This window comes from Notothenia rossii (genome assembly GCF_949606895.1).
Source record: "Notothenia rossii genome assembly, chromosome: 5".
Lineage (NCBI taxonomy): Eukaryota > Metazoa > Chordata > Actinopteri > Perciformes > Nototheniidae > Notothenia > Notothenia rossii.
The window spans coordinates 56419642-56442847 of record NC_136903.1 but is presented as its reverse complement, the minus strand read 5'-3'; the positions used below and the strand labels follow the sequence as shown (position 1 = coordinate 56442847).

General features: G+C 41.0%; 3 protein-coding genes across 10 annotated transcripts in view; 1 reads left to right on the top strand and 2 right to left on the bottom strand.

The window, feature by feature from the left end:
- The window catches only part of LOC307040642 (zinc finger BED domain-containing protein 5-like), a gene marked incomplete at its 5' end in the record, with an annotated part of 121238 nt that extends 117438 nt beyond the window's left edge, over nucleotides 1-3800 (bottom strand). For both annotated transcript variants that reach the window (XM_079683691.1, XM_079683692.1), the window contains one exon: nucleotides 2404-3800. In XM_079683691.1, the coding sequence (XP_079539817.1) occupies nucleotides 2406-3800 (1395 nt within the window). In that variant the 3' untranslated portion in view covers nucleotides 2404-2405. The remainder of the gene's footprint in view (nucleotides 1-2403) is intronic.
- LOC307040641 (glutamate receptor-interacting protein 2-like) overlaps nucleotides 1-23206 on the top strand; it is a 235991-nt gene that overhangs the window by 113219 nt on the left and 99566 nt on the right. For 2 of the 6 annotated variants that reach the window (XM_079683688.1, XM_079683686.1), the window contains exons 3-6: nucleotides 10680-10812; nucleotides 11495-11640; nucleotides 15731-15817; nucleotides 16391-16466. In XM_079683688.1, the coding sequence (XP_079539814.1) occupies nucleotides 10680-10812; nucleotides 11495-11640; nucleotides 15731-15817; nucleotides 16391-16466 (442 nt within the window). Of the gene's footprint in view, nucleotides 1-3772; nucleotides 3891-10676; nucleotides 10813-11494; nucleotides 11641-15730; nucleotides 15818-16390; nucleotides 16467-23206 lie in introns of those variants that run through there. The other 4 variants (XM_079683687.1, XM_079683685.1, XM_079683689.1 and 1 more) reach the window with 3 other exon arrangements.
- Nucleotides 10665-15175, bottom strand: LOC307040646 (uncharacterized protein). Of its 2 annotated transcripts, XR_013808556.1 has the most exons (3): nucleotides 15035-15175; nucleotides 11460-11684; nucleotides 10665-10801 (listed from the first exon to the last, which is right to left on the bottom strand). XR_013808556.1 is itself a non-coding variant. In XM_079683699.1 (2 exons), exon 2 carries the CDS (start codon nucleotides 13189-13191, stop codon nucleotides 12490-12492), a length of 702 nt encoding a protein of 233 aa, XP_079539825.1. In that variant the 5' UTR covers nucleotides 13192-13893; nucleotides 15035-15175; the 3' UTR covers nucleotides 11660-12489. The 2 variants fall into 2 exon arrangements, 1 of the variants encoding a protein (XP_079539825.1); XM_079683699.1 differs by lacking the exon at nucleotides 10665-10801 and having other exon boundaries at nucleotides 11660-13893.

The following is a 23206-nucleotide window of genomic DNA, read 5'->3' as shown; positions in this document are numbered from 1 at the left end:
GTTCTGCTGCGGAGATTTTGTCATCTTGAGGCGATGAAGCTTCACGGAAAAACGATAAAAGTGAAGAGGCACCTGCGCTTTGATCGTTGCTTTTGTGCTTATCTGTGTTAGCATGTCTGTCGACAGCACCTTTTCCTTTGCTACTTACCTCCACAAAGCAACGACACAACGTGCAAAAAGCATGGAAGTCGTCCTTTCGGCTTTTTGTGAGGAATCCATGCTCTTTCGACCATTCAGGATTAAATGAAGTCTTTCGTTTCGGCATTTCTGCGGTTTAACCTACCGCTAACTAGGCGGAGTTGGCTCATGAGCTAGTCTGCTAGCGCTAACGTCACTCTGTGCCACAGTGCCATGCCGTGAACGTGACGTCAAGAAGCACATGGCTAATTGTTTACGTTTATTAACCAATGAAATACAAGATATTTATTTGACATCACATTCAGCCAATAATTTGTAAGACCACAAGTCTTACAGGGATATATACTTACACATAACTTATTTTTTGTATTTCTTTGTATAATTGTCTATTTTTTTTTTATACCCTAAAAGTATAAAATGGGGATCACCTCAAAAGGAGGACAAATGAGCGTCCGGCTCAAGGCTGCGCCGGCAGACGGACACAGACATTGAAAACCGGACTGTCCGACCTAAAACCGGACGGATGGCCACCCTAAACTCGATGCGCTCTGAAACTACAGTGCGGCCGAGGAAAAAAAAGACACATGCGTTAATCGCGTACATTCTTTTCTGCGTTAACGCGTTATCAACGCTGTTAACTTGACAGCCCTAGTTTTTATAAAACGTCCTTATTTACTTGTTCTTTGTATTGCACACTAACTTAATTTGTTTATATACATTGTTACGACCCGCCCTCTACTAGTGGTAGAGGCTCGTGGGGAGACCCGCAACATAAAATAAAACACAGCAAACACGCAGCATTTAACAGTGATCATTTATTTAGACACAACCATACTCACATGGCCAACCGGCAAATGAACAATGGGGCTGGAGGACAGGAAAGACAAACAAAAGGATGAAGGGGGCCTGGGCCAGCCACACCACGGGCCATAGGACCCAGAGCTTCCCTCCGCTACCCAGAGATCTAAAAGATCCCTGCGGGAAAAATAAAGCCACGAAAACCTACACTACCTGGTCCTCTAGAGCAGAGGTTCTCAATTGTTTTGCAGCCAAGGACCCCTTACAAGATAGAGAATACACGAAGGACCCCCTCATTCTGATTTGTGATTTTGGGCTATATAAATACAAATTTACTTGACTTGACATGTATGTCCCTTGGAATAATCTGACGTAGCCTATTTTTTACACTTCTATAGTCTTAGTTATGTGAAAGAACAACACAAGAGAAATGTATTAGAAAGATATTAGATATGTATTAAAAATATTTGCACCATCTCAACACAGAATACCCATAAAACAATCAATCCATTAGCTGCAAGTAACACTGTACCTAAACAAAATATCAAAGGGAAATCAAGAGAAAAGTGATCATTTGAAGTGCATTTCAGAACACACACACACACACACACACACACACACACACACACACACACACACACACACACACACACACACACACACACACACACACACACACACACACACACACACACACACACACACACACACACACACACACACACACACACACACACACACACACACACACACACACACACACACACACACACACACACACACACACACACACACACACACACACACACGGGTTGAAGTGGGCCAGAACGATCCAGAACAGCGTTCCGGCACCTTCGATTAATAAGTAAATAAATCTGATTGGCAGTTTCATACATAATAATGTCAAGCGAGTTCACAGGGCTGCCAACTCTTACACAATTGATATTTTTCACACCCTCTCAGCCACAAGTCCATTTTCTCAAGCAGTGAAAAACAAATGCATAACTGATAATGTCATGGTGCGAAAAGAGGACACTACTGCACATTGCACAACAGCAGCACCAGGCAGCAGACCATCTGAATAGCGAGAAATATACACAAATGTATTATATTGTAACTTATTCCCATGCATGTTGCTCAAAGTAATCTCAGTCAGTCCCACTTCTGCGTCTCTCCCTCTCCTCTCGCGCCATGCGCACCAGGCAGGAGTGAGAGTGAGTTACCATGGTTACGGGGACGCTCTGTGTCTCTGTCACTCTGAAACTTCTCGCGATTCCCAATAATACGTTTTTTGTAATAGAACATAATTTTACAGTTTTGGTTAACATTATACATGGTTAATGTTTCTTGATTAAATCCAAAGAGGGCAAGGTGGTGTAGACATGTAGGAAATGTGTTTTAAATGACTATTATTTCACACACACACACACACACACACACACAAAGAGAGAGATAGCATGCTGTTACCATTAATGTGAGATATGGGCCCGTCTCTCGCTGCACAACTTCTCCATCCTTGGAGAAGTAGATGAGAGGCATACACTTAGGTCGTTCTCCACTTCCATCTGAGCCCTGTACTTGGTCTTCATGGAGGTCAGCGCTGAGAATGATGACTCGCACAGGTATGTGGTTGGAAAGGGGAGCAACACCCGCATGGCAACAGCAGCGATTTCCGGATACTCCTGTTCAATCGAAGGCCAAAAGTCCACATGTCCCCCTTGGCCGAACCGGATTCTCAGCGTCCCGTCGCATGCCAGGTCCAGCAGCTCCTCCTCTGCTTTTCCACTGAAACCCCGCGCTGATGTATGGGCAACGAAGGGGTCGCGCACCCAGTCCCATGCATCGGTGTCAACGTCAGTGAAATAGTCATTGAAATAGTCACCAAGGCAGGCAAGATGCGAACAGACTGTATTTTTCACAATCTCAGCTGGTATTTGGTTTGTGTCCAAAAACTCTGTGAGTTGGGGGAACATGTCTGTAATGCCATTTTGCACCCGCCTTCTCCAGATCGCTGTTTTGGCACGGAATGACTTCATTTTGTCGCTTACCTCCAGGATAGAGGCATATCTGCCTTGAACGGACAAACTGAGATTGTTCAATAAGTTGAACACATCTGCGAGGTAGGCAAGCTGTGCGATCCATTCGGGGTCCGAGAAGGGTGCTGCAGTGGTTGGCTTGTCATTCTGGATGAACTCACACAGCTCTGAGCGCAGTTCGTACACCCGCTGTAGCACTTTTCCACGGGAGAGCCAACGTACCTCTGAATGGAACAGCAGGGTGTCCTGTCCTGCGCCCATCTCCCTGCAGAGCTGGCCGAATAAACGGGACTGCAGTGGCTTACACTTGATGTGGTTGACCACAGATACCACCATGCTGAGAACGGAGTGTAGCTTAGGACTCAATGATTTTGACGCCAGAGCCTGCCTGTGCAGCATGCAATGGGTAGCTATCATCATTGGATTGCGCTCCTTGGCACGAGCAACCACCCCACTCTTGCGTCCGGTCATGGCAGCTGCCCCAACCGTGCAAATCGCAATGCAATTGTCCCAACTCACATTGCCAGTCTCCATGAACATATCTATAACATTGAAAATCTCCTCACATGTTGCTCGCCCCGTCAACTCTTGACAAAATAAAAAATCTTCCTGAATCCTTCCTTCCCACGGGTAGCGAACCAGCGCGATGAGCTGCGCAGAGCCGGACACATCAGTGGACTCATCCAATTGAACCGCGAATTTAGACCCTCTCAGTCTTTCCAGCAGTTGTGATTTGATATCAGCAGACATGTCCTCAATTCGTCGTCTGATGGTGTCATTTGACAGAGGTACACTTCTCAATTTGGCAGCTGCATCTTTCCCCACCATCACCTCACACAGATCCACCGCAGCAGGGAGCAGCAGTTCCTCCGCTATTGTGTGGGGCTTTCGCGCCTAAGCAATCCTCTGCGCTACCAGGTAGGAGGCCCGCTGCACTTTAGCAGAAACAGACGTAACATTAACCATCCGTTGTTGTTGCTGGCGGTAGTCCTTGCCCTTCCTCTCAAAAAAAGCCCGGTCTTTTTTTACATAATCTGGATGCTTGGTCTCGAGATGCCTCTTCAATTTGGCAGGCTTCATTGCCTCATTGCCAAGACACCGCAGGCATATCAGACATTTTGGTTTCCCTTCCACTTCAATAAATCCTTATTGGAGATACTCCTCATCGTATTTCCTTACTTTTGTTTTTTGTTTTTCATTTACTTCATTTCTAGCCGTAACCGGTCGTTTTAAAAATCTGTCCATCTTCGTAGTATGCTAGCCGTGTTATATCTCTATGATGATAGCAGCGGCACTCTCTGACTGACGTACCAGTTAATGTTGTTTCCACGGTACCGGGTGACGCGCTTGATTTTTAAATGTATAGATTTGTTAGATTAGAACGTAATCTATGAACTATTTTAGATTAAAAAAATATTATTTGTTGAACTATGAAGCCTTTTGTAAAGAAAAAAAAAAATGAAAAAAAATTATATCATGATAATTTAAATTAATGAATCTGAAAACTTTTAAGGGACCCCCTGGCAGAGTGCCACGGCTCCCCGGGGGGTCGCGGACCCCACTTTGAGAACCACTGCTCCAGAGTACATAAAGAGACAAAGTCACACAAGGATTCTACAGATCCTAAACAGCAGAAAGAGGTAGTCCACGGACAAAGTCTTCCGGCATCAGGCAAGGGGAAGAGGCCTCTTCTCCTCCAGCTTCTCCTTTTTAAGTCCCCAGCTGAATGTAATTAGGACACCTGGGGGAGGCGGAGCCAGGGGCGGACCAGGTGTGTCTGCGCAGCAGGGAGACAGAGAAACAAACAGGAGGGGAGCACGTAACAACATATATACACAAGTGTTTATACAAATATCTTAATCATTTTTGTTTGTATATTTTAATTTATTTCAAAATTCAGTGGAGCAACTGTCACAAAACACACCTTCCCCCAGGATAAAATTAAGAATTCAGATCATCATTCTGATTAATATTACCTTTTACTTTAACATGATAAGCATGATCTTTAGAACATCTTTCAATAAAGGATGTGACATATTGAAAGTGGTTGTTTTTTGTGATACACCCAGGGGCGCAAAAAGCTCTCTCTCTCTCTCTCTCTCTCTCAAAGTTGTCCTGAAATTAACTTATTAAATAAACAAAACGAAAAATATAGCCTGCTTATGCAAACAACATTGAATATGGACTTCTGATTAGGCCTAGCCGACATTGCAAATAAGCACAGCGCTGCCACACACACACACCAGAGTCCTGGGTCGGGTACCCGACGGGTGACCCGCAAAAAAGGTGATTTGCGGGTGGTATTTTTTTCCGGGTTCGGTTCTGGGTAAAACAAAGATGATGCGGGTCGGGTTGCGGGTGTTGCATAATAAATATATTTAAATAATAATAATTTAGTTTAATGTTTAAATCCTCAGACCTCTCCCCCGCGGGACCGAGCATAATCATAACCTCTGCAGCGCATCTATCTGCTGCTGAGCGCGCCACATTCTGAATGGCTGAGGTGAAGCTCTCTAGCGGAGAATACAGCATTTTCAATAACTCTTCCTCAAGAGCGAAATCCAACGTCTGGGAGGCTTTTGGTGTCATCCTAGATGCCAAAAATAACCAACATCCCAGGCTTTTTAAGCCAAATATGCAACTGCGTGGGTTAATAATTGCACGTTTTCACTGCTTATATATGCGGGTTCGGGTCGGGTTGCGGATCTTGTGCCGGCGGGTCGGGTCGGGTTGCGGAACTAATTCGCAATATGTGCGGGTAGCGGGGCGGGTTCGGTATTGCACGTCGCGGGAGCGGGTCTTGAAAATCAGACCCGTGCAGGACTCTGACACACACACACACACACACACACCAAGTGTTTCATTCTTAGTTAAAATTAAATGATTTATAAAAGTGTAATCACAAAATAAATGCAGGCTATAAACAATTGAACACATGCCTGCATTGCAACATATATCAAGTAAATTGCAAAGCAACTGCATTGTTACAATCCCAAACCACTACTTGTAATGGCAGCCAGCTCTGGACACTATTGGAGTGATGCAAGACAGTCCATGAAGCTGATTGCTTCTCTCTGCAAGTGAAGACACACATATCAAACTAAATCATTAAATGCAACATATCTGACATTTCTGACACACACACACACACACACACACACACACACCTTGTTTCCTCCGCCACATCTCCTCCTTCCATGCATCTGGGAAAGGTGAGCTTGAGCTAGCTAGGGGGAACGTTGCTAGCATAGCTAACATTGAAGTTAGTGCTAGCATTATCCACATCTTTAGGCGGCTCTTCTGATGTATTAGTAGCAGCTTCACTTGTAGCTTCGGTGCTGCTAGCCTCTTTCTTTTTGTGAATGATATTCTTTTTAGAAAATAAGTATAGAATGTTTGCCTGCCATTGTAGAGCTTTCTCGTTAGCGTTCTTGAGGGAAAATCACTGACACACCCCCAGCTCGCCGCGGGGTCACGAGCATGATGACGAATCATCCTATTTTAAGGAAATCGTTTTTTTTTTTTTATTATAATTACTGTGAAATGTATTATGTTTTTGTCATTATTACAACAAATACACACTTGTAACTGATAACACTGGCAATGATTTTATATTTATTAGACTATTAAAAAAAAGATCATGCTCCAAATAAGTGGGGGTACGGCGTACCCCCGCGTCCAACGCCCACTACACCACTGCCTACAGATACTTATCATGAAAAATGTAACTCAACCCGGGACATACATCTACAGTTCTGATTAGGAATGTAACAATACCAAAAACTCACGGTACGATAATATCGCAGTAACAAGTCCACGGTGCGGTATTTATAAAAAAAAAAGTTAAAAAAAATAGAATTCTTTTTTTACTCAGAAAAATGTTCTTCATTAAATAATAAATCTGATTTGCATTTTAGTAGGATAGCAGTATTTTAAAGCGTCAAAAACAAAGTGACAGTAACAGACTGGAGCAAGAAAACCAGTAAAAGTCACTCACTCAGCATCATCAGACAGCATGTCCACATTTCCAGGTAGACGCTGGGATGTTTTGGCGTTTACAATATCCCATGCAGTGGAAAAAACTCTCTCGCTTGGTACTGATGTTGCTGTTAACCGAATATTTTTTTTAACAATGAAGGAAAAATCTGAAAGCAGTCTGTCATTTTGACAGATTAGAACAAACTCGGAACAGCGCCAAAGTTTCCCTGCAGTGAGGCTCTGGTGTTATGCCGTGTTATGCATGCCCTCCAAAAGGAAATTATATAGTTTCCAAACCGTACTTTGCCTTACAGATCATTGAAATGTCAATGATCTGTAAGGCAGTTGACAGTTCACGAGCGTGCTCTCTCTCTCCCCCACCCCCCCGTGTGGGCGAGTGGCGAGTTCAGACCCGACGGGTAATAATGGATTGTGACGGATATTTTACGATCCTGTCTGTCAAAATGACGGACAGCGAAAAAGTCTAATGCACCTCAGTGGGACAGAGAGATATGCTTCGGCCATGGGTCACAGCAGTGGGTCAAACTGTGCATTGTCTCTCCACCACTTCAAAAACAATACAGTTTTTGCCAAGAAGGTGAGGCTTATTGACAGGGCGAGATATAAATATACTGTTTGTACTTGTAAATGTCTCCGCCCTGTAAATACGATGTCCTTTTGTTTTCCGTTGTTTTATTTTCATGTTGTAACCTACTTGCTGCCATGTTGGACAGGTCTCTCTTGAAAAAGAGATCGATGATCTCAATGGGACTACCTGGTTAAATAAAGGTTTAAAAAGATTTTTTTTTTTTTTTAAATCGCGGTAGATTTAGTCAGTCTCACGACGGTATTGGGACGTTTATTTATCGCGTTACCGCGATATTCGGTATATCGTTACATCCCTAGTTCTGATTCATACTCACTTCTTATTTTTCGCTGCACACATCATCTGTTTTCTCAGTGATTTAGCTCTTAAAACCCACTGTACACTTCCTGCTCAGCAACAAACTGTGGGCATGTGCATTCAGAGAGGTGGTGAACAAAGGAGTATATAGCAGCTAAAGAGACACATTATTATTTCAGTAGTTGGGAGAAAATCACAGTTTTTTTCTTCCGTTTTTTTGTTCTCTATATTTGCTTACAGTTTGGTGTTCAGTACCTTCTTCAAAGGCTTGCGGATGATATGCAGCCAGACTCCTTATATTTCGTAGATGTTTGATATCACAATGTAACAAGTTTTTCTTCATAAACTTTTAACCTCAAAACCAAAACGATTTTGAAGGTAAACTCGAATTTCATTCCTGATTCAATCCATCAAGGTGTTTACTTCATGAAGCCTTGACTCCGCCCGAAAGTAGCTGCAGTCTAGACGTTGTGATCCTTTGTTCGTACAGTAGTTTAATTGAGTGTTGAAGGAATATTGCACTGAAGAAGTGTATTGTCCTTCTGTTGTTATAAATCAGAACAGTCCACCATTCTTTGATCCTTGTTTCCACTCAATAAAAGTCCTTATAGCCACTGGGACAGAGTGTAACAGGAACAGTAAAGAAGAAGGATGTCCTCCAGAGCCAAAGGACCTTCTGATGACTCATGGTGAAGACATGGTGAAGACTCAAACTCATGATGAAGACTCAGACTCATGGTGAATACATGATGAAGACTCAGACTCATGGTGAAGACTAAGGCTCATGATGAAGACATGATATGGACTCAGGCTCATGATGAAGACTCAGACTCATGATGAAGACTCATGGTGAATACATGATGAAGACTCAGACTCATGATAAAGACATGATATAGACTCAGACTCATGGTGAAGACATGATGAAGACTCGATGAAGACTCAGACTCATGATAAAGACATGATATAGACTCAGGCTCATGGTGAAGACTCAGGCTCATGGTGAAGACATGATGAAGACTCAGGCTCATGGTGAAGACATGATGAAGACTCAGGCTCATGATGAAGACTAAGGCTTATGATGAAGACATGATGAAGACTCAGACTCGTGATGAAGACATGATATAGGCTCAGACTCATGGTGAAGACATGATGAAGACTCAGGCTCATGATGAAGACATGATATAGACTCAGGCTCATGATGAAGACATGATGAAGGCTCATGATGAAGGCTCATGGTGAAGACTCAGGCTCATGATGAAGACTCAGACTCATGGTGAAGACATGATGAAGACTCAGGCTCATGATGAAGACTCAGACTCATGGTGAAGACATGATGAAGACTCAGACTCATGGTGAAGACATGATGAAGACTCAGACTCATGGTGAATACTCAAACTCATGGTGAAGACATGATGAAGACTCAGGCTCATAATGAAGACATGATATAGACTAAGGCTCATGAAGACGACATGATGAAGACTCAGACTCATGGTGAAGACATGATGAAGACTCTTGGTGAAGACTCGGTGAAGACTCGATGAAGACTCAGACTCATGATAAAGACATGATATAGACTCAGGCTCATGGTGAAGACTCAGGCTCATGGTGAAGACATGATGAAGACTCTTGGTGAAGACATGATGAAGACTCAGGCTCATGGTGAACACATGACCAAGACTCAGGCTCATGATGAAGACTCAGACTCATGGTGAATACTCAAACTCATGGTGAAGACATGATGAAGACTCACTCATGAAGACATGATGAAGACTCAGACTCATGGTGAATACTCAAACTCATGATGAAGACATGATAAAGACTCAGGCTCATGATGAAGACACAATGAAACTCTCAATGCAATCCTTGTCAACCCAAACAGTCCTGAAAGACGATGGAAACGTTGTTGTGAGAAATATCCTATATCAGAAATGTTTCTGTAAAGCACATTAAACTACACTCCAGATACTCAATCTGTTAGCTTGTCCATTACCTTGATCACAGTAATCTTATGTTGCCCATACTAACAGGGGGGAGAAACTAGTTATTTGTCTCCTTAAATCTGGACCCAGCTCTCCTCCTTCGTCTCTTTGGTTTACCTACTGTATCCTTCTCCAGATTGCAGTAGGGATAGTATATTTTCCGACCGCCATGCTAACCGGCTTAAGCACAATTAGATTATCGCTGATGTAAACAAGGCATCCAAGCAACAGCAGCGTGGATGCACAACAACAAAACTGCAAAAACACTTTTCATGTAAATATGATAACTTATAACAACTGTGAAAACAAATCTCTACAGGTACATGCCTATAGGGTTAGAGTTAGGGCTATCTGTTTTGCTGTGTCATAAAGAATATCTTATGAAGTACACATCATTTACTGTGAAGAGTGACTGTTGTAATATGCTGTTACTGATGATGTGCTTTAACCTTTCAAGGCCTTTCCATCCCTGCCAGGAACTTTGCAAGCGGAGAAACAGCATGAAACACTAGGCGTTCTTATTTCTCATTAACTGATGCTTATCTTATCTGATCTTCACATTTACATTTTAGTCATTTCAGCTGACTCTCATATTGAGCAGACGGGGGATCTCATTCAAGGACACACGGCAGCAAACAGCTTTCCATTTATCTTTCCTGTAACTCAGCTTCCTTTTAATCCGCCAATCAGGATGGACAGAGAGAAGTCGCTAACCACTTTCCACCTCTCTGCTGTATCTGTTTGTTTGAATGTGTGTTTGTTTGCACATCTGTGTGTGCGTTCATTTCCGTCCCCGTTTGTGTGTTTGTATTTGTCTTTATGTGTATGTGTGTTTTTGGTTAGAAGCTCTGCGGGGGGTGACTATGGTGGAGCTGGTGAAGAAGGAAGGCAGCACGCTGGGCCTCACCATCTCCGGAGGAACAGACAAGGATGGAAAACCCCGGGTGTCGAACCTGCGGCCTGGAGGGCTGGCAGCCAGGTGGGGGCAACACCAGAGAATCAGATTCAGAATACTTTTGTTTTGGGTTCTGTGTCATCCGTTCCATAGAAGGATATGAATACAGATTATATAATTTCAAATATTTATATAAAAATGGATAATTAAAAAAAGTGTGCCGTACTAAGATAAAAAAAATAAAGATGTCTATAAACTTAAGAAGTTAAAGTGCAATTTCCAAAGAAATATCAAATCCAATACAAAAAAATAAGTATATAAACTTTAACTACTATATATAACCTGTGCAATAACATAGAGTGATGTATAAATTATATAAGTAATAGAATATTCTCAATGTGGGAAAATAGCAGAAGTATTTGCAGATACATTTATTTAAATGACAAGCAGCCATGTGTAGGTAGTGATAAAACCCAAAATAAAATATACAAAGTAAAAATGTTCAATGAAAATTGAAAAATAAAGCCGTTTGTATAAACACAATACATTTTTTTTTTAAACTGTCTAAAAACAGATAAAATTAAGATTTGTATCTGACATTAAAAAGCTAAAGTGAAAACAATGAGTGAAAAAAGAATGCCTATTGGAAAATATGCTGTACCTGCAACATTTTAATGTATCTCTGATTGTTTAATTAACATGTGATTAAATCCAAAGTCATTCATACCCACTTTTGTCCATGCTTTGTTCCTTTTCTTTTGTGCAGGAGTGACCAGCTCAATGTGGGTGACTACATAAAGTCTGTGAATGGCATCAATCTGACCAAACTGCGGCACGAAGAGATCATCAGTTTACTGAAGAACGTCGGGGAGAGAGTCCTGCTGGAGGTGGAGTACGAACTGCCCCCTACAGGTACATCACTGTAGCTCCATACACAGATGTGTACTGAAGATGTGCTTGTGGAAAAAAATAATATAAATGGTGCATATATAAAACACAAGAAGAAATACTTTTTGAAAAAAAGAAGCAAATATTAAAACTATTAAAATCACTATTTTCAAAAAAATGAAACAAAAAATGACAAATTATTACAATATACACAGTTTTCAGAACTTCAATGGAAAAAGCTATTTTCTTTTTAAAAAGATAGCAATGACCACAAATGTGTAAGGTTTACAGTATGAGGAATGATGTGAGGATAGGGAAATTCAAAACGTTTGTGTCTTCTGGGGGGAGGGGTTGACCAGAGTCTTTCCTGAAATATAATGTTTACAGCACTGAATGTTGGTGTTTTATAGAGCTGTGAAATGTACGGTGGCTGAAAAGAGCATACACGCCAAAACGAAGTCAAAACATTTCCATTCGGATGAAAATGAAAACGCTGAAAATAAAATGCTGCAAATGAGAAAACGCTGCAAGACGTAAAAAAACCAATGGAAACGAGGACAGTTAAAAGTGATGAAAACAGCTGGGGCCGGAGAACATGTTGAAATTTGGGGGATTATAATTGTCACTCTTGGTTGAAAGTTACCTAAAATATATGTTTTATTGGCTTATTTTAACAATGGGATCCAACGATTCCTGCTGACATTACAAGTTAGTTACAAGATCTGTAATTATTTCTGACTTGTCATTATAATTTGTAACTTTTTTGAAACTCACACGGAGTGGGAAGGTTTTTGGCCACTGTAATGCGTTTGCAACTCTCGGCCACCGTAGAATGAACATCTTACACTAGGATACTGGGCACGAAAAAAAAGTCTACTCATTCATTTCAATGAAAAATACTGTCAGTATAGGTTTGTCATGCGCAATATGCTTGTCAGGGTTGAGAGAGGCAAGCAGGACCCAAATGCAGATGCAGACAAAACTAGGGCCAACAGGGTGGGTGGAGGGGGTCTGGAGGACGGGCTTGGGCTGACAGCCCAGGGGCACAGCGGAGGACCCGGAAGGGGTCTCGGGCGGATGGCCCGGGGGCAAAGCAGAGATCAAGGATGGGGTCTCGGGCGGATGGCCCGGGGGCAAGGCAGAGTTCAAAAAGGGGGACTCGGGCGGACGGCCCGGGGGCAAGGCAGAGTTCAAGGATGGGGTCTCGGGCGGACGGCCCGGGGGCAAGGCAGAGTCCAAGGTGGGGCGAAGGCCAAACAGCTCCGGAGGCCGGGCAGGACCCGGTGTCGGCCGAACAGGAACCGGAGCCGGTGGGACAGGATCGGCAGGATCCCCCACGGAAGAGGACCAGGAGTTGGCAGGACCCCCGGCGAGACAGGTGATGGCGGGGCCTCCAACGGAACAGGACAAGGGGTTGGCAGGACCCCCGGCAGGAGAGCAGTCGGCGGGACCTCCAACGGGACAGGACACAGGATTGGCAGGACACCCGGCAGAAGAGTAGTTGGCGGGACCTCCAACGGGACAGGACATGGAGCTGGCAGTACCCCCGGCGGAACCGCCATCGGCACAGGGCATTGGGTAGGGACTTTAGAGGGAACTCGAGAGGAGCCTCGAGAGGTGACTTGAGAGGGAACTCGAGAGGTGACTGGCGGGGTGACTTGAGAGGTCACTCGAAAGGGGACTCGAGAGGGAACTGGAGAGGGGACTCGAGAGGAGACTGGAGGGGTGACTCGAGAGGGAACTCGAGAGGGAACTCGAGAAGTGTCTTGAGAGGGGACTCGAGAGGGGACTGGAGGGGTGACTTGAGAGGAGACTCGAGAGGGGACTCAAGAGGGAGCTGGAGATGTGGCTTGAGACGCTCGGTTCGCCAACAGAACAGGGGGGGCTGGAGTCGGCCGGAATGCCGACAGGACACGGGGAGCTGGCGTCGGCCGGAGACGAGGGGCTGGAGTCGAAACCATGGCTGCTGGGGCCAGGACTGAGGCTGGAACCATGGCTGCTGGGGCCAGAACTTGGGCCGGAACCATGGCTGCTGGGACCGGAACCATGGTTGCTGGGGCCAGAACTGGGTCCGGAACCATGGCTGCTGGGGCCTGTACTGGAGCCGGAACCATGGCTGCTGGGGCCAGAACTGGGGCCGGAACCATGGCTGCTGGGGCCGGAACCATGGCTGCTGGGGCCGGAGCAAGGGTTGACTCCAAACGGAACACACCGATGCGTGTGGTGTCATAATGGGAATTGGGAGGCAGGGAGCCAGAATGCCTGGAGCTAGCAGGCCTGGAATCACATGTTGAAAGGAAGTCCAAAATCCAGTCAGGTAAGAACAAAACATGGTTTCTCTGCTGCCAACCGGTGCGCCTCTATCAGAGTGGCCCTCTTCTGCTGGACGCTCCCTTCCACCAATCAAATAGACCCTCCAGAAAAACGCGATTCTGCGATCGCATAATTTACCGCATAATCAGCAAAATGGCGCAGATTTAAAAAAAAAAAGGCCGCATATTTATCAAAAGGCCGCATAATCCCTGCATTTTTCCACACAAAGTTGAGAAAAAAAAGTTAACTCATGAAGTAGTGATGATGATGACGTGACGTCATCACCTCGCGCATCACAGAAGGTAAACAACACCGTAGAGTGAACGTGTGGAACTCACACGAGAGAGAAAACACCAAGATGAAAAAATCTGATCCATTTCATTTACCGACGAACATTTCTACTAAAGACCGGGCAAAGCAGTACCCCGATGTCTTTCACGAAAGTGGGGGGAAACTATTCTGCACCCCGTGCAACTGTGTGTTGGAGCATAAGTCTGAGAAAATTGACGGTGACGACCCACTTTGATTCATTCAAACATTCGAAAATGCTTTCTGCTGCTGCGGACAAGAAAGCCAAACAACTCACGTTCACCGAGGCATCAACCTCCAAAACCCTTTTGAGGGCTACAAGAAACGAAGTGAGTAGCCTACAAGATTGAAGCTGGTCAGATAACGAACGAGTAAATTAAAACAGAATGAGGTGGAGAAGTGTGTGTGTGTGTGTGTGTGTGTGTGTGTGTGTGTGTGTGTGTGTGTGTGTGTGTGTGTGTGTGTGAGAGAGAGTGATTAAAATAGCCCAATTGCTTTTACAATAAATAAACATTGAATGTGTTTAATTGAATATGAAAGGGGTTTAACGTTAGTGGCAGGTTTTGTGTGAGAGAGAATAAATAAGACAGCCCAATATTTAAAAAAAAATCTATTCTTTTTCGCAACTTTCCGCATATTTCGCAATTTCACCGCATAAAATCACATAAAAACCCTGCATGTTTAATCGCATTATCAAGGATTTTAGCCCGCATAATCAAGGATTTTTGCCCGCTTTTTTCTGGAGGGTCTAATCAAAGCAGCAAGCCAGATAAAAGGTAAAATACTGTAATTCTACCTCAATTGGATCATCTGCTGGGTCCATTTGTGGTGAGTTCCTTCCGTCAGGGTTAAGAGAGGCAAGCAGGAGCCAAATGCAGATCAACAGAAAATACCTTTATTTCAAGGCTGCAGACAGAAATCTTCCCCGTGAACACAGTCCAACTACAACAAGGAACTCACAAAGACTAACGGAAAACACAGAACCTAAATACACACAGGACTAATCAAACAAACAAGAGACAGGTGAGGAGGGAGGATAAAACACAGGGGCACCAGGTGAACACAATCGGGTAATCAGGTAGGAGGGAAAATAGACAGAAAGCAACAGGCAAGACAGGAGGTGAACACTTTTCAAAATGAAACAGGAAACCAAAGACAGAAAAATACAAGACACAACACAACACAGACAGATCGTGACAATGCTCTTGAGAATAGAATGATTGTCACTCTCTATTTTACTAAAGTGCAATTTGAGATATAATATGATTGTAATATAAGTAGCCACAGTAAAGCAAAAAAGAAGATTATAGGCATCATCAATCAACATATTTTCCTTTTTTGATATTACACTTTTCATTAGCAAGATGTTAAACTTTGTGTAGGAGAACAAAAACTTTAATTGCTCACAATAATGTAGCAATAGAAGTAAATTATGCTTAGAAATACTTAACAGCTAGCAGCTAATTATTTTTCTCTTTACCTTCTCTCACAGCTCCAGACAGCACCTCAGGGGTTATATCAAAGACAATCGACATCTGTTTGCACAAGGAGGGGAACAGCTTTGGATTCGTGATGAGAGGTAACCATCCAGCAATACAAAATCGGTCTTTGAACTATGTGAAAAAATAAAGACGACTCAATGAGAAGTATTTTATAGTTCCACTGTTAATGTCAGTGATATGCAACAATTATAATTACAATGCATTATTTATTATTAAAAAAGGAAAATGTAGCTGTAAAAGTCTATTTTCTCTGATATAATTTAGTAAACGTGGCACACTTAGATTATTAATGGGTAACAACAATATCTTCTTTTTTTTAAATGAGACATTGATTAATTGCAAAATGTGTACTTTATATTTCTGATGACATTAAAAAAAAAGAAAATGTGGACCTGATTCGCGTTTAGAAAACCATGAATTTCTCCTATTTGTCCTGTTGGTGTATAAATACATTTTTTAGGTTTTCATTTTTAGAAATAGGTAGCATAACCCCTTACTCCCAACAATTTGTTGAGCTTATTTTTTTATACAGAATTGTTTTGACAAGTACTCATACTTCACAGTATTTAGGATTGAAAGGTTTCAGAAGAATTCATGAAATGTTGAAATAAATATAGAAGGTGCAGCTTCAACCTTTGCTTTTCTTGCAGGTGGTTCACATGAAGACTGGCACAAGTCGCGCCCCCTAGTGGTCACCTACATCAGGCCAGGAGGGCCTGCAGACAGGTACTATCGGCAAAAACACACTGACACACACGGTGAAGACGAACATCCTCTACTCAAATAAAAATAGAAATAATAAGGTGTCTGAATACTCCGTTACAAGAAAAAGTCCTAAATTTAAAATGAATACAAGTAAAAGTTGTTCAATAGGCAGAATAACCAGGCCCGCCCCTCCCTACATGAAGATCATGCAGACTGCGTGGGGCCTCACCTCGCGGAGGGGGCCTCACCTCACAGAGGGAGCCTCAGCCTTATACAAATATGTGACAATAGTACTAAAGTATAATACTTAAGTAAATGACTAACATTCCACTACTGATATTGAGTAATTCATTTTGTCTTGTACACATGTGTGTCAATATATTTTAAGGCTTGACCTGTATTTGCTTATGTTCTGTTTGTCTTGTTGTTTGCCATAGCACTGTGAGTTGCATCATGTGTATGAAAATTAAAATGAGAAAAAGCAAAGCAAACACGCAAACGGAAAGAGGAATCGTGTTATTTTTATCAAATACCCGAAAAAAAGGGATGTCTAGGAATCATTAAACCAAGGACCCAATGACCTCATTGAGTTTACACTAACAGCGGAATGGAGTCAGGAGTGTAGGAGATTTGTCTTCATGCAAATAAACCCTGAGGATAATAATGTCACTTCCTGTCATCATCACTGCTATGTTGACAGTTATGTGTTACTCATACAGCAGCAGCTTGAATCACCTCGTATCCCTTTAATGTCGCCATCATCTGTCTGTCTCTGTCTCCATGTTTAAGTTATAATCCCTAACATTTCCATATTAATGTCAGCTTTGTGACTTTTCAATTGATGTAGCGCAAGAGTGATTCAACCTTACATCCAGTCCGGGAATTATTTGACCTTTACATCATTTGAAATTCTGCTATAGGGAAAAAGATGCCTTCTTAATTTCCATTTTGGATACATTAACAGTAAAACATGTTGTATGTGACCCGCTCTATCGAAATCAGTCAGAAGTCGCAACGGCTCATTTCAAAATAAACAAATTCAGATGATAAATACAACTTTGAAGCTTGTAACGGCATAATTACAAGCGGAGAACGGAGTAACTTAACGTCACAGCAGGCATAACAACAGCCGGTGTTTCTCGTGAGTGTTTTCCCCGGAAAACAAACCCAATACACACAAATGCTAAAATACACAAACACACACACACGTATACACACACACACACACACACACACACACACACACACACACACACACACACACACCCACACACACACACACACACACACACACACACACACACACACACACACACACACACACACACACACACACACACACACACACACACACACACACACACACACACACACACACACACACACTCGCGAGCTTCCCCCAGACCAGTAATCCAAACGGAAATATTTTCCCTCCGTACTACTTTATCATTTGCTCTGCTAATAATCAGATCGATGGATTTCAGAGAAGAGGAAACTTTTAAGGCCTTTTTCTCAAAATGATGACTTGATGACAGTCATTATATAATGTGACATATTTTGCTTAATATTTGGAGTACAAAAACAATCCTGATATCATTAGAAAGCTAGAAATATCTATATATGTCTTCGGGTCAATGCGACTGATTTCGATGGAGCAGGTCACAAATGCAGATAATTTAACAGACAGAGAAAAAAGCAAACAGACATCTTACTAGGACACTTTTTGTTGTGTTTCTTCCCCCTTTAAATTGTCACCAATCTGTATTGTACGGTGGCCGACAATGGCCCAAAACATTAGGAGAAACACACTTTGCAATGTAGAATGCAAAAAATTAAAACACAAATGTGCTAAATCATGCAAATTAAGAAACACATGTACTAACTTGACAACACATGTGCAGCAATAGATTAACCAATTTGACAAAGTATGCGAAGAGTTTATTAAAAGCGCTGTATAAACGAAACAAACGCTTGTAAGTGTTTTGTCAGTGTATTTGAAAGGACTAGCTTAGCCAGGTTAGCTAGCTAGCTTACAGCTGATCTGCAATAATATTTGAAGGAGTAATGCAATAACAATTTAAAAAATAAGCCGATAAAACGTTAATTTTAGGTGCGGTGGCAGTTGGCCAATTTTATTATCCCCGAACTTCAACAAGTACTCTGGTCCCAGCTATGTGCGTCACTTTTTAATGACCCCTGGTTTCCATTTTGTATTTACAGTAATTCATTTAGTTAAACTATTAGTAAACGCAGAGCGAATTTCATCAAGTTGATGAAGATGTTTCTTCATTAGAGGTGTTTTGGCACATTTGTGTTTTTATATGTATATTCTTTAAGTGCAGTGCTTTTTTCCTAATGGAAGTGTTTTGGGATGATGTAGCGCTTGCCCCTGTCAGCCATCATAGTATTGCCATTAGACAAATATATATCGTTTTTTTAAAGTGACAGCATTCTTTATTGAGCTGTGTCTCTGCTTTTATTCCAGCTGAGATACAGGAAAATATACAAAATATAAAGTGTAACCCCTACCCTGATCACTCACAGCTTCAATCATTCGATGTTAGACTTTGAAAACTGTCAGATGCTATTTTTATTCTAGTAGCAACTATCTGTGAAATAATTATATGCAGGAAGAAATTAGGACACATGCTGCAAGAAACTGCAGTTATTTTGTTTAATGTTCAATCAGATACACGAATGAATGCATGCTTGAGGCAATCTAAAGTTGTCAAAATTGATTGCAGATCAATCATTGCTTCACACACAGTCTTGGCCAAGTATGAATCATACTTTTGCGTTATTTTGCCCGAAGCTCATCTAACTCTCAAAAGAAAATCTGCTTCAAAATGTGGGTCAGACCAGGGGTAACGAATGCGATATTCATGCTGCTTTATATCCCATTTTTATGCCAATTGGAGAAAAGTTAATCCGCAGCACCATGCAGTCCCAGGAGTGCCTTCATTATTCAGCATTTCCCAGAGGGAATTAAAACGGCAACTCTGGAAGTTGTAGAGACATGCTGCTTTATGTACTACCTGGAATAAATGCTTAGGAACATCATTTAAAAAAGTTGCATCTGCTAAAACAGTTCGCCGAATAATACATTTAACAAATGAACACAAGATACTGACTCTTTGTGTCATACACTTATTTTAAAAATAATTTGAATTTACATTACTTACCGCTGATTATTTAAAAAACACAAAAACCTCTTGAGACTGCATGCTACTTTCAAATGTGGAAATGACATCAGCAGTTCTTCACATGCTATCCAAAGATGGCAGAGTGATACGATTTTTCACAGACCAGTGAAAAGTATAAAGATATTGAAAAATGGTTTTTATTTAGCCTACTTGTAAATGAAAATAATATATTGAGATATTATTTGAGCAATTTGCAGATGTTATATACTCTGTTGCCTGTAGAGTTGGAATCATTTAGTTTTCAGATACATTGCTCTTTTAATTGTGGTTTAATTTTCACTGTGACATGTTTAGAAGACATTGATCAATAAAGTTTTGAGATGATATACACTTCAATGACATTGTCACAATCATTTCATGAAAAGAGGTCAAATAAATAAATTCCAACTTTATGGGCAACAGTGTATATATGCACTTTTTTCTGCAGATTGTTGATCTGTTCACATACATAATGACACAAATCTAATATATATATATTCATTTTAAAATTTGACCAGATGAAAGGATGGCAGATATTAGATCAGTGTAAGAAAATATTCACATTCAACAGATTTTTTATTGAGGAAAAACAACACCGCCATTATTGCTCTCCCTACCTGCTGGCTGACATCCAAATGCTTTTTGCATCAATTGTGTTGCCTCTTTTTTTACTGCCAAGACTTCTATTTGACCCCATATTTCTTGTAAAACATTCCTAAAATACATCTATCACACATCCTTATCCCAGCCTTAATAAAGTCTCTGGGTCTGAGCTTAGTGTGCATCATGTTGTTGGAAAGCTTCAGGGCGAGTATCATACTTTACAACTCCCAGCTGCTCTGATGACAGCTCGGCATTACTCACACTCCGGCATCATGCATAAAACATCCACCAGCTCCTTAATGCATTAACCCTTTTGCATGAAAAAAAAACTAAATGCGGCAGAAATAAATGAATGAATAATAGCCTTAAATGTGCCATTAAGTGCTTTCAGAATATTGAGAAAATATTGTTTTGGGGAGGGGATTGACATAATTAAATAGTAAAAGTAGATAACAAGGTGTTTGTTAAATCCTCATATTTTAAATACTGTAAACCAGAGCGGGATAATCTGTCAACCGACTGCCGGTTTCACTGCCTGTCCTCCATTTGAACTGGAAGATAAATGATAAGTCTCAGACAGATGAGAGGAGGATGAGATCAGAAAGATAAAGGCTAGTTAAGGTGGGAGAAGAGATACGCTTGAACAAGTAGGACAGCAAGGAAGTTAGACCAAAAATAAGAGAGATGTTAAAAGATCAAATATTTTTGAAAGTCAGGCTTGGAGAAAAAGTTGTGAGAGGAATGAAACTTCCACAGAAAGATATGAGAGGAGGACATAAGAGGAAGTCAGTGATGATTTAATTTTATTTAATTTCAATATGTATTTCGAACAGATTACAAAAATAACAAATATGAAAAAACAGAATACCATATTGTTAAAATACAGTATTTATCCACATTCATGATACAAAAAAAGTCTTCATATTAATAATAAAAAATCATATGTGTCCGAAAGGGAGCAGGAGGAAGCAAATGCTTATTAATTCCCACCCCTTACTTGATCAATGATTGTCTTTTAAATATTATGCAAGTTATTCCTACTTACATTAATACATACATATACAATAATTTCTCATCTTCAATCACCTCTCTTCATTCTCATAGTTTTCCAAAAAAGTGTTTCTGTACATCCTTTTAAACTGAATTATATGTGTGCTTTGTTTTAACTCTGCTCCAAACCATTCCATAAAATCACCCAACAGATTATTATGCACATACTTCTCAGAGTTGTTCTGACCTTGAGTTGTTTAAAATGTAGATTTCATCTCAAATTATACCCACCCTCTCTGTCTATGAACAATGTTTTTAATTTCCTAGGAAGTAGATTATGTCTTGCTCTGTACATGATTTGTGCCATTTTAAATTAACCAGATCAGTGAACTTCAGTGTGTGTGACTTCAAAAATGATACATTAGTGTGTTCAAGATATCCAACATTATTGATAACGCTTATAGCCATTTTGTTGTAATGTGCATAACGGCTGTAGGTTGGTTTTGTACGTGCTTCCCGAAATCTCCACACAGTAACTCAGATATGGCAATATGAGCGTATTATACAGAGTATATAATGAGTTGTACTCCAGAATGTGTCTGGCTTTCCCAATATTGCGATAGTCTTAGCCAGTTTTGCTTTTACATGATTCCAGCTCATTTTGTGGTCTAAAACCACACCAAGGAACTTAATTTCATATACTCTTTCTATGTTTATGTTATCTAGTATGAATTCCACCTGTGGATTTGTTTATGTTTTCCAAATAACATAATCTTTGTTTATATTTAATGATAATTTATTTGTGTCAAACCAATGTTTTTACTTTAATCATTTCTGCTGTTATCACTTCCATTAGCTCTTTCAAATTGTCATCGGAACAAAAAATATTAGTATCATCTGCAAATAAAATAAATTTCAATATATTTGATACTCTGCAAATGTCGTTGATGTATATTATAAACAGCTTGGGACCAAACACAGAGCCCTGAGGTACTCCACAAGTTATGTTCATGTATTCTGATTTATGTTCACCAATTTCAACAAATTTGTTGTCTGTTGCTTAAATAATCTCTCACCCAGTCTAATCCCACCCCTATGAGGCCATACCGTTCCAGTTTTATCAGTAAAATATTGTGATATATGGTGTCAAATGCTTTTTGTAAGTCTATAAATATTCCCACTGCTTGTTTTTTATTGTCAATGCAGTTTGCTATTTCCACACTTAATTTCATTAGTGCCATATGTTGATCTATGTTTCCTGAATCCATATTGACTGTCTTCCAAAAGCTGATGTGTTTCCATGAAATTGTCAAGTCTTTTTGTAAAACGTTTTTCAAGGATCTTGGACTGAGAGAGCAATGAAACCGGTCTGTAATTTGTGTAATGGTGTTTATCCCCAGTTTATATAATGTTATAACTTTTGCTATTTCATTTTATTTGGCAATTTACCAGATTGAAAAGACAAGTTAAGAGCTTTGTCAATGGTTCTGCAATTTCTTCAATAATGTTTTTTGCAATAATCAGATCAATATTTTTCCAATCGGTCGAGGATTTGCTTTTACATTTTCGCACAGTATCTATGATTTATTTTTCTTCGACTGGTGTGAGGAAGAAAGAGCTGTTGTTTTTATTCCAGACCAGAAAAATAATTCATTTTGTCATGGTTTTCCCTTGTTTTCAAACAGTATGTATTGTTCGGATATATATTTTTTATATAATATATATACCCCCGAACTCCGCCAAATGAAATCAAGGAAACGTCAACTTGAACGCCAACACAAGAAAACTACACTAACAGTCCATCTTCAAATCTACAAACACTATCTCCAGCAGTACAGTAATGCACTCAAAGCAGCCCGGTCTAATTACTACTCACAACTCATTCAGTCTGGCTCCAGCAACCCAAGCGTCTGTTCTCCACCATCAGCAAACTTCTCAAACCCTGTGACAACGCCACCTCGTCCTTCACCACCGAACAGTGCAACT